Source organism: Aptenodytes forsteri, unplaced genomic scaffold (genome assembly GCF_000699145.1).
Source record: "Aptenodytes forsteri isolate BGI_AS27 unplaced genomic scaffold, ASM69914v1 Scaffold14, whole genome shotgun sequence".
In the NCBI taxonomy this organism is placed as follows: domain Eukaryota; kingdom Metazoa; phylum Chordata; class Aves; order Sphenisciformes; family Spheniscidae; genus Aptenodytes; species Aptenodytes forsteri.
The window spans coordinates 511,970-523,167 of NW_008794457.1; the positions used below are offsets into that span (position 1 = coordinate 511,970).

General features: G+C 49.2%; 1 protein-coding gene across 1 annotated transcript; it reads left to right on the plus strand.

The window, feature by feature from the left end:
- The first annotated feature begins 1,261 nt into the window (after positions 1 to 1,261).
- On the plus strand, positions 1,262 to 10,429 carry CETP (cholesteryl ester transfer protein). The gene is made up of 16 exons (XM_009290816.1): positions 1,262 to 1,425; positions 2,455 to 2,569; positions 3,355 to 3,489; positions 4,040 to 4,110; positions 5,182 to 5,269; positions 5,398 to 5,467; positions 5,772 to 5,832; positions 6,466 to 6,557; positions 6,844 to 7,023; positions 7,439 to 7,489; positions 7,823 to 7,990; positions 9,467 to 9,534; positions 9,640 to 9,682; positions 9,768 to 9,837; positions 10,173 to 10,258; positions 10,355 to 10,429. Exons 1-16 carry the CDS (start codon positions 1,281 to 1,283, stop codon positions 10,427 to 10,429), a joined length of 1,518 nt encoding a protein of 505 aa, XP_009289091.1. The 5' UTR covers positions 1,262 to 1,280.
- Positions 10,430 to 11,198: the final 769 nt, after the last annotated feature.

Here is an 11,198-nt window from a genome sequence, read left to right on the forward strand (position 1 = left end):
ACCTGCTATCTTTATACGTGCTTCCAACATCTAATTGTTCATTTATAATGTAGTATCAGCTCACAGCAGGCAGCCTGTCCTGGGCCACCATACCGCTCGCCTGGAGAACTCTGGAGGAAGCCTGCAGATGCTTGGTTTCCCTCGTCGGGTCAGCGACCGCGAGTGCCTCCCGTGGGGTACCCGAGGCCATTCACTTTCTCAACTCAGGAAGAAAACAGGGCGGCAGGGTGGGGGCCGCCGGACAGCGGGGCTCCCCGGAGGAAATGTGCTCACCCGGCGCAGGGGGGACGAGGCATCTGCTGGGGAGAGGAGGAAGGCTGGCACCTTGTCCTGCTCAGGGGGTTGAGTGTGTTCCTGCAGCATTGCCAAGATCTCACCTTTCCTTCTCCACCAGTCTTTGCTGGCAAAATGGTTCCTGGGAGCTGCTGGGAGCCTCATTGCTGAGATAACGTCACTCTGTTTTGTCCTGGAGCTCGTTTTGGGATGGGCCCCAGCACCACAACAGGGGTGCAGGGGGACGGTGGCATGCAGGGCAGGTGTGCACGAGGAGTGGATGTGAACTTGGGTTTCTAATGTTTCCCAAATAGCAACTGAGAGGCTAGGTGCATGAAAAGCTCCAGCTCAGAGGGTTCTTCCCCATCTGGAAGGTGGCAAACCAAAGATGGTCCACAAATCCAGCCGAGAGGCAGAGAGCATCCCAGTCCTGTGGTCATGGAGCTCTCCAGGGATGTGGGAGATGTGGGTTCACCCAGCAGTAGCAGGAGGGACCCCCTTCCCAGGAGCGCACCTCAGTTTCCCCACAGTGTGCCTAAAATCAGTGGAGGGCGGTGCAGTTACTAATGTGGGTACCTTTTGAACAGGGCTTTGCTGGGAAATCGCTGCAGGAGTGCAAAATACGGAATATTTCTGTGCGAAGAGCAAATGATGAACTGGCTGGAGGCAGAGCGTGAGGCTGCTCCCTTGACTTTATCCCCTTCCAATCTCCATCCTCCTCCAGCTTTCTCCACCCGCTTCGACGCGTGCATGTCCTGAGTTAAAGCAGTTTTGGCAGGAGAACCAAGTCCTGCAGCCCGAGCGCCTGCTGTGGGAGGAAGGCAGCATGCGACTTGAAGAGTGTTAAGGAAACTATAGGAAGATTAGGAAATGTGTGATGAGTTTTGATAACTGGAGGAAGCAGGTCATGTCCTGCTTCGAACGAGGTCTGCCTGGAGGTATGAAAGCAGCCTTTGCCACAATCACGAATCAGTCGATCTTGTTGGCGCTCTCCGCTCTGGCCGAGGATGCTCTGGGCTGGCAGGATGAGGCTGGGGACCTTCGGGATCTTGCTAATGCTTGTCCACGCGTCAGCAGCCTGTGAGTTTGGGCCCTTCCCTTACAGAGCCACGGGGATCGTCTGCAGGATGACCAAGCCCGCAGCATTGCTGTGTAAGTGCCTGCTCATGGGGCTGCGTTTCCCCCCTCTCCAGCAGGAAAAGTTAGTGATAGATCAGCCAAGTGAGGGGGTTTCTTGCTTCCCTGGCTCTCGTGGAAACTGTTTCTCTAGTAAGATGTATTCATATCTGCCTGGGAGCATGGGTTAAACCATGGGCACCTGAACTGAATAGGCACAAATTCTCAAAGGAGCTAGAAAACAGTCCTCAGCCCCTCTCCTTAGTCCAAAGTTTGAGCAATGTTCCTTGTTGGGGGCTGGCGTGATGGAAGAGCTAGAGCAAATGTGTGTGTGATTTCTCACCTTGCTGCAATTTCACCTCTTGGGGTCAGTGGAGAAACGGGTTCTCTGCTGTTGTGGGTTTATTTGCAAGGATTTGGGGGCTCTGTGAGTGAGGGAAGAATAATTAGTGCTTCTGCAAAGGGTGGGAACAGCTCTGTCCCATCCCCTCCGACAGTGGTACATGCAGAGAAGGATGCTGAGCCAAACTAAGAGAGGGTATTTCTGTGAGGAAAACCTCCTGTACAAGTGTGTGCCTGAGGCTGAGGCTGGAATGGGCTGGATAACTTTAGGAAAACAGGTACAGAAACTTCAGTCTCAGAATTTTTCCTATGGAGACCCAACAGCTGACTGCAATACAAGCAAGCAGCAACACAGCAAAGCACTGGGGTAAAGTCAACAGCTTGTGCGGTGTGAGGGCAAGCACAGCCTCGACCTTTCCAAAATCTGCCCCTAAGGTGCAGGTGAGGTGTGTGAAAGCTGGGCTTGATTCCCTGGAAACAGCCCTGCCGGTGACTGTCGAGCCACACATGCTGCTGTCCCCAGCTGCCACCAGCTGTTAAAGTTAGGACTTGGTTGTGGTTTTTTTTTTTTAATTTATTCTGAAGCTACTGCTAGTGCTTCCTTAGTCTAATGGAAATGCCTTGCATAAAACTCTTCTGTAGTGCTTTAATCCAGGGTGCGGACCCGACTTTGCAGCCAGGAGAGACTGCAGTTTGATCTTTGCCCTTTTCTTCCACTGACAGTGAACCAGGAAACAGCGCAGGTCATTCAAGCAGCATTCAGAAATGCCAAATTCTCAAATATCACCGGGGAAAGGTCCATGCGGCTCCTCGGCAAGGTGGCTTACGAGCTGACCAAGTGAGTATCTCTGTGTCTCTGTGCCAGGGGAGGTGCGGGCTGATGGAGAGGAACGGAAGCTAGCTTTGGAGGGAGCTTTGATCCAGCAATTCCTGGTGAAAGCAAAGGTCTGGACCAGGGCAGACACATTTTCCGATCTATGCCTTGCAGACAATTTGCACATTAAGGTTTAGGCTGCCGATGTATTATTTAAGAGCTTTTCCAACTCAGCGGGCAGACAGCGAGGCAGCGCGCAGAGCAAATCTCTGACAGTGGGGATGGGGAGCTCTGTCCCTGCGGGCTGGAGCTCCTGGGGCCCGTCGCTGACAGATGGAGCCGGTGGCACATTGAGTGGCAGAGGGGACCCCGCCGGAGCCACCCTTGTCAGCAGGATGTCACTTGGCCAGGCTTTGTGACAAACAAGGCTGGGTTTCGCTGTGTTACTAACTTTTATTTGGGGACAACAAATGCAATGATGCAAACGCAGGACGGATTTCCTGCTGTGACTGCGGCTGACACAGAGCACCGCAATACAGCGGAGTTGTTTCTGCAGGGTGTTGCTCCGTGTTTCCTGTTCCCCCCCTCGCCTCATCTGAACATCGCAGGGGAGGAGCAGCGCACCAAGGCTGGGCGAAAGCACCATTGCCCTTGTGCGTGGCCCCTGTGATTTGCAAAAGCTCCTGAGCGCTTCCCCGAGTTGGCACAGGCCCCTTAGAGACCCCAAATCCTCAGGAGCAAGCCTGTCTTGCCTGGCCACAGAAAACAGCCCCAGGGTTGGGGACAAACTGGGTTTCTGTTGTTTGTAGCATCCAGGTCAATGACTTGTCCATAGAGCAGAGTGAGGTGGAGCTCAAGGAGAACAATGCCATTCACATTGCCATTAAAAATGTGACAGCCTTCTTCAAAGGGACCCTGACCTACGGCTACGCCGGTGCCTGGTTGTAAGTACCCGGGGGCTGGCTGCTGCCGAGCACCACGGCCCCAGCTCCTGCCGCTGCCCACAGGCAGGACTGGCCCATGGCACGAGTTGAGGCGGAGGGGCTGCGCTCCTCTGGCTCTCTAGCAATGGCAGCATTGCTTACTGCCTGAGCAAGGCAAGGTTTTATACGCCAGCAGTGCTGCTTAGCCCCACCACTGCTCTTCTTGCCTTGCTTTCTGCCTTTCTGTCTGCACCATCACCCCTTGCGTGAGGAGACAAGATGGCCAAAGCGCACCAGTCGACTTCTTCCCTCCCCTTCGTTGCTCTACTAACTTTGAGTGGGGAAAAAAGGGGCTTAATGCTCCCGTTCGCCTAAGTGCCGCTAAGGCAGTGGTTTGCAATGATTTAAAGCCAGAGTATTTGATATGGGCTGCTGCGTGCTGGGGTTTTGCACACCACAGTGCAAGGACTGATGTGAGAGGAGTTATAAAACCCACCCGCAGCTGATGTGCGGTCAGGGAGAAGCTGCTCCCAGCACAGGTTGCTAAATGTCCTCTCTTCTGCCATTACAGTTTGCAGCTTTTTCATTCAGTTGATTTTGAAATCGAGTCTTCCATTGATCTCCAGATAAACATTAAACTGAGTAAGTAACAGCTGGGGATCGCTAGCTGCGGGGGATCTTTGTGTGCGTGCTTCCTCCAGAGCAGCAGGTTGGACTGGGTGGTGGGCAGCGAGACCGGGCTGGCTCTGCTCACCTCTGTGGGGATCGGACAGCATCTGGAGGCTGGAAGTAGGTCTCTGCCGCCCTGTGCACACAGGCTAGGAGACAATGTGGCCCTCAAAGACCTCATGGTTTTAACAGACCAAGCAGAGGAAGCTGGTACAAATCATTTCAGCAAAGTTATGCTGATTTACACCAGCAGCAAGTGAAGAACGGTCTGGCCTTCTGAACTGTCTTTAGGACCAGCTTTTCATCTCCTGCTGCTCAGGATGACTTGAAGAAAACATGGGGATGTTTCAAAAGAGCGAGCCAAACGAGGGCTTTGGTGCAGGAGGTTTGAACATCCTAATAGTCCACTTTTTCAACTCTCTCCAGGTGTGGCCAAGGTGTGCTCTGGGAAATGAATCCTCTTCCTTGGGAAAGTCAATAGACTTAGACTAGAAAGGGACAGAGGCAAACTACACTCCTCCACCTCGTATAAGGGATGAGAGGGACGTGGGTTATCACATGTGCCTCACAATACATTTTCCTGCCTCAAAAGGGGGAGGAGCAGCACGAAGCTCTCAATGACAGTATATTGCCATTTCCAAGCTTTTTGCAGTATGACTTAATTCCCTCCCCACTCTGGTTTGTGGGTTGCACATACTGCAACCATCTCCTGGGTGATGTTAGGGGACAACCGAGCCCCTGATGATAGGAGCTAGCGAGGTGGGCAGGTATCCAAATGAAGTGTGAAGAAGGGTGTCCGGTAGACTTGCTCGGCTGGAGCTGTGAGCAGAAACCCTCCATCCAGGTGCCAGGTAGCCCCATCTGCCCTGACTTTGCAGGGTCCTGAGTCTTTTGGAAACATCCCCTTGGAGGTGTGGGGAACTCGAGGCTGCTCCTCTGCAGTGATTCCCTGCTCCTGGTCTCCAGTGTCTGCAAAGTGCACCCGTCTTCCTCGTCTCGGTAGCAAATTAGCTATTTTTTTTCTTTTTCTTTCATCCCGTGCAGTGTGCCAGAAGGACCAAGTGGCTGCCGATGCCTCGGACTGCTACCTGACTTTCCACAAACTGACGCTTCACCTCCAAGGAGACAAGGAGTGAGTCTGTTCCCCTTCAAAATCGGGCTTCACTTGCCCCACTGCTGGTCCCTGAGCACTTCAGCCCAAGTGTCACCCACCTTGGGGACTGCTGGGCAGTCCTTGACCGCGCTCCCTGTCTTACGCAGACCGGGCTGGCTGAAGCAGCTCTTCACAGATTTCATCTCCTTCACTTTGAAGCTTGTTCTCAAGAGCGAGGTAAGATCAGCCACTGCCTGTGGACAGAGGAAAGGTCAGTTTGTATGCTGCACACTCCTCTGCTCATGTATGCCCCCAAGATAATAGCAATATAATTTTAGTGCTTGTGAAAAATAAGACAAATAAATAGAATCCACAAAAAAAACCCAGCTTGGAGGAGGTGGGAGGTTGCGCTGACACTGGGAACTCTGATGGTGCCGGACTCTGACCAACAGCCCCCAGATCTCACCATGAGGCCCAGCTCTGCTCCACAACCCAAAATCCTACCCTCCGCCTTCAGTTTTTCCCTTCTTTTCCTCTTTAGGTGTGCAACGAAATCAATTTTCTTGCCCAGGTACTGGCAAATTTTGTACATGATTTAGCAGGTAAATATCCTTGTTTTTTCTGCTTTCTTTTTTTATGTGCAACTTCAGACATTTGAGCCCCAGCGGGGCAGTAGCCACATCCATCAAAAAAGTCCTTTGAAAATGTGTATGGGATCCCAAGCCCTCAGACAACAGCAAAATAAACCTTAACAATGTTATGCTTTGAATTTTCTGCATCAGGTTGATTTTTAAGGGTGATTGCACTGGTTGAAAGACACACTTCAGTTCATAAGGTACTTCTCCTTCATTACGTAATGACCAGAGGTGCAGGATAGGTGCAGAAGGACTGATGTTAGCTAGAACAGGAGCATGCATTGGAGTATTTGGGCTGAGATATTGCAGCATCTGTATCTGCCTGCTGCAGATTTTCCCATGCTTCCCAGTCCCAAATATCAGGGAAAAGGAGCAGAATGTAAAACTAAGAGTAATTACCCCTATTTCCCGGTGGAGAAACTGAGTCAGTGAGCAGCAGCAGGATCGGCACTAGCATCCAAAGGAGTGGGACCCCCCAGTCCCATCCCCGTGTTCTTTTAGAGCTCCGGGTCACCTTCTGCAGCAAGTCCTAAAAGCAACTCTTAAGCTCTGCTTAAGGTCCTGTTTCTGGTGTGAGGTTTTTGTGTTTTATTCCCGCAGCAAATTTTGTCCGGGATAAGGATATCAGCGTTGATATCTCCCTTGCATCAGTTCCTTTAATAAAAGCAAATTACCTAGAATCACATCACAAGGTAAAGTAACCCGGGCTGCTCAGAGACGAAAGGTTTTCTGGCGATGATGTTCGCTGGAAGGCTGGGAGGGGTCGGTCCCTTTGCTGCCATGCAGTGCTGCTGCGCTGCAGCCAAAGGTAAGTTTGCAGCGTGGGCTGATGCCAGCCTCTTGCCCAGCCGAGCAGCTTGCTCTCTGCTCTGAGTCCAGCCAGCCAGGCCTTCGCCTTGCAACGAAAATGCAGGTATTGACATTTTGTCCTGTCTCCCTGCTGCTTATCATGGCCAACACGCTTGCTTTCCTTTAAAGGGCCTTGTCCTGTACAAGAACTACTCTGATGTCTTCAGTGACTCTGTTTTCTCCCCGTCACTGCTGACCGAGTCCCGAATGCTCTACTTCTGGCTGTCTGAACACATCCTCAACTCTCTGGCTTCGGCAGCTTTCTTAGATAAGCGCCTGGTGTTGACCATCAGAGGGGAGCAGTTGCAGGTGACTATTTCAGGGCTGGTTCCCTCCTTACCTCATACATCATATTTTGGGGAGAGAGTAAAAAATTCTCTAAGCACTGTTTTTTGCTGAGAGCTAGTTTCTGCAGAAGACAGAAATCTACAGTCAGTCACTACATGTGATCCTGGTCAGAAATAGCAAGTATGTGTTACCAGGTAGTGTTATCCCTTAGAGCGATAACACCAGCTGATAGAAAACTTGTCTTCTGAGTTGTAAAGTGACGTGATTTTCTGTGGGAGTACTGAGGTAGAAAGGGAGTGGACTCAAGAGGAACTCAGCCATGCCTCTGACCTGGCCACAAGCCACACATCAGCTCTGGCCCATCCAGCCTGCATCAGGGCTAACCATAACCTCCTCTTTCATTTTTCTACAATCTGTTTCTGGTTTGTTTCTGAAGGCGCTGTTTGAAATGGAAGACACAGAAGCGCAGCGGAAGGCGGTACAGATGGTAACTGCATTTTATGTCAAATGAGGAACTTTTCAAATGGATTCTGTTGCATTGTAATGTCTCGTGTCCTTCCCTCAACAACTCAAGAGTCTTGGGTGGGGCTGATGGGGAAAACCAGGGGTGGATGGAGAAACCGTTGTGCTTTGCAAGGAGGATTTCTCCACCCTCCATGCTGGCACAGCTTCCTTGAAACTCAGCTGAGTTATTGGGCTTGTGTGAACTGGAGGAGGAATTAGGGACTACAAAGGGGATGCAGCTGTGTGGAAAGTTGGCATGAAATTGGGATGTGGTAGGGAAAAAGCCTGACTCTTCTGTTGCTCCTTATTTGACCAGATTTTTCAAGGCACCTCCTATAATGACTCTGTGGCCAAGGTGTGGAGTCTCGCCCATCCCCAAATCTCTCTTCAGCCTGAAGGGACAGTCGTTAAGTCCTTGGTAGCAGTGGAGGTCAGCATCTTTCCCCTGGGAGAAGAGCCCCTGATGGTTCTATACATGGAGAAGGTCAGTTCTTGCTTCTGACCTTGGGACAGGCTCTGTCCTAAGTCTGGATGACTCCTGGTGCTCAGGGACAGTAATGGCAGGGAGCCCTTTGGGAAGGGGCTGGTGGCTAAACCATGGGAGGTGGAGAAGGCATATCAGTTCTTTTTAACACTCCCATCTCTTCCCTCGACATTGGAGGCTGGGAATGATGATAGTGACCGTTTAGGCTCAACGCCTCCTCTATTAGGCCAGCCCATCACTGGTGTGCAAGGTGGTAAGCGCAGCACTTGAAAGCTCTGATGAGCCCCCATTAACCTGTATCGGAAACAGTGAAACTCCTTTAGCTGAGGTATTTTAGGAGAGAATGAAGGCACCATGGGAATATATTTATTTTGAAATCTCCTCGTTCCCAAATTCTAGCTCAAATTCTTCTCAAATTCTAGCACTTAGAGGATGGCTATCTCTGAAATGAAGATACAGCTCTGAAGAATGAGAAGCTCAAAATGTAACCTTTTCCTCTATGTATGCCTGTATGAAAGTTCCTGCTTACACTGTGTTTTACCCCAAACTGCTTTATACTGAATCTAAGAAGGCAGAAAAAACAAATGCCAACAGCCTTGCTGTCTTGGGTAACATCACAAGAAAGCAGTATGTTTGTCCAGCCTTGCAATTATGGGCTGGTATGGACACTAAACACTGCACAAAAGCAAGTCCCTGCCTGAGGGTAGACCAGAGTCTTTAATTTAAAGGTTAAACTGTAATCGAGAATAATTCCCTCCTGCCCTCTGCAAGTATCCCACGTTAGCAGGGTGTTACGGGGAAATATGCACGGCTGTTTTTTGTGCTCCAGGTGATATATTGAAACAAATTTCTGGTAGGACTGCAGGAGCACTGAACTAGAGGTGGTCCCTAAAATCATGGCTCTCAGGATGTGATCTGCTCCTGGCCTGCCAGACCCTTGGTTGTGACCTGCAACTAGATCACAAAATGTTCCTTTTAACAAACGTTTGCATAGAAGCAAAAGCAAGCAAATGAGCCTAAATGGCCAGAATTCAGAGATTGCTTTCTTTTTTAATTTGGTTATAAATTAAAACACTATGGTAAGACTACTTGTGGTAGCCCTGGCTACCCTGGGGCTGGCCTCTCCACATCCAGTCTGATGATCTTTCATGTTGAGATGGATGGTCATTGGGAAACAACACCCTACGTAACCATTTCCTTCCTTATGCAGGATTTGGTTCACAAAATGGTAAAAGCATCAGTCCTGTGGATAAGCCAGTCTAAAGCCCCACAGGCTGAGGCTGTGGGCATCACGGAGGAGTTTGTTGCATGCAAATGGAGAAGTAAAATGCCAACCTTCTCTAGTAATATCTGGAGGTAAAGCCAGAAGGATGTTGAACTCTGGGTCATAGAAAGTAAATCAGAATTTCCAAATGCAACTCCCTGCTATAAGGCAAGATGTGCTACAACTCAACTCTGCCATTCACCTCTGTGCAGGAAATCACGGTCACTATCCAAGCTGCCTATGTGGAAAAGAAACTCATTTTGCACCCTTTGGACTCCAGGTTGGTACTGTGGTCTCTTGTGGGTTTCATTGCCTGAGAGCAGCACAAAAAGAGGATCTCTGCAGCCCTGAGTGACCTTTTTCCCCCCTTTTTCCTTCCCTTCAGGATAGAGTTTAAAGTCTTTAAATGCACAGCTGATCCAAGTGGGGTAAGCCCTAAGAAAGTATTCTCTAGGCCATTTGTGGCTAAATGATGTCTTTAAAACCTTTTTGTATGAATTTTCTGGCTTTCAGAATGACCCATCCGTAAGAAACTTCCTGCAGACAATGATCTCGGTTGTCGGGATCCCAGAAGTGATTTCAAGTGAGTTTTCCCTTTGGGGAAGTGCCAACCTACTCCATAAAGCGTCAAACATCAGATCTCCTAAACCTAAGCACTGAAAAAATACATCAATAACCCTGAGAGCTGGGGGGGGAACCACATTACTGATGCGAATTTCTGCTGGATTCACTTGGGGAATGGGGAACCCTTTGTAAATGGCTAGGACAAAGGAAAAGTGAGTTTTCCGTCAGGCCAAAGGTCGTGGGGCATTGAGGCACAATTAGCTTTTGGCAACAGGCAGACAAGGTCACAGTACATGATGAGCAGCAAGCCAGGATGGCCGTACCTGTAACTGGATGGGTTTACTGATTCTGTAGGGATCGAACCAGCTTTGACTTCACTGATGAACAGCAAAGGGCTTAATCTATTTGAGATCAGAAATCCTGAGATCATCACAAGAAAGGTAAGCAGAGTTCAGAAATACCTGGCTCTCAAAGCCCTTCTTGGGAGTGTGGCATAAACTAATATAATATTTTTCTTTTTTCTCCTCCCTTTTTAGGGATACATAATTGTACAACTTGACTTTAGCTTCCCGAATCATTTGCTTCTTGATTTTCTTGAGAAAATATTATAGAGCTGATCTCTATTCATAAAGGAGTATAGGAACTTGTGTACAAACAGAAAGATTGTGTGTGAACCAATTAAAAGAAGAGCGGATTTAAATCACCTTCGGTTGAATTTTCTTCCCTTTTCCTGAGAAACGCTCCAGTTTCTGTGCAATTGTACTTCTACAGAGCCTTTCCTCTGCAAAGATCTTGAAGTCTGCACCTCTACGCACCCTACTTTTTCAGGATCTTTAAAGGACTTGTGTGCTTAGGGGTAAGGGTTGGACTCTTGAAGTGCATGGGTTCTGGGTTAGCACTCATGGGAGGCAGCAGAAATGGGCTTTGCCCACCTTTTGGCATCTCTGTTGTTACGTTTTGGAAACGTAGCACCTTTTGCGCTGATCCTGCGTTTTGTTTCTACCATGAGCCAAAAGGCTCCTGATTTTGACAGACTTCAGCAACTCAAATGACATTACCAAACTCCAAGTAAGCTCAGAACCAGTTATGCTAAAAGACCTGAGTATGGCTGAAAAAAGTAAATGGGACGTGAATTTACAGCGCAGTACAGTAACGGAGAGCTCTTGTGTCCTGGGTACTTTATTTACAGAGCCTGTAGACTCTGTGTAGAGCTCTAGGCAAATTGTTATGCCCACGTTGTTGGGACAGTGGGAGCAAACTTGAGAAAAGCAATAAAAATGATAAGAAAGCCAAAGAGATTATAAGAGAAAGTGTAAGTAAGTGTCTAGTCAGACAGCAGGTTCCTGTTCCTTTCTACTACAGTGCAATAATTTATCTGAA

Coding starts and splice junctions, on each gene's coding strand:
- CETP (XM_009290816.1), top strand. CDS start 1,281: ATGCTCTGGGCTGGCAGGATGAGGCTGGGGACCTTCGGGATCTTGCTA. Junction 3,490..4,039: donor GGCTACGCCGGTGCCTGGTT/GTAAGTACCCGG, acceptor CTGCCATTACAG/TTTGCAGCTTTTTCATTCAG. Junction 5,833..6,465: donor TTTTGTACATGATTTAGCAG/GTAAATATCCTT, acceptor TTATTCCCGCAG/CAAATTTTGTCCGGGATAAG.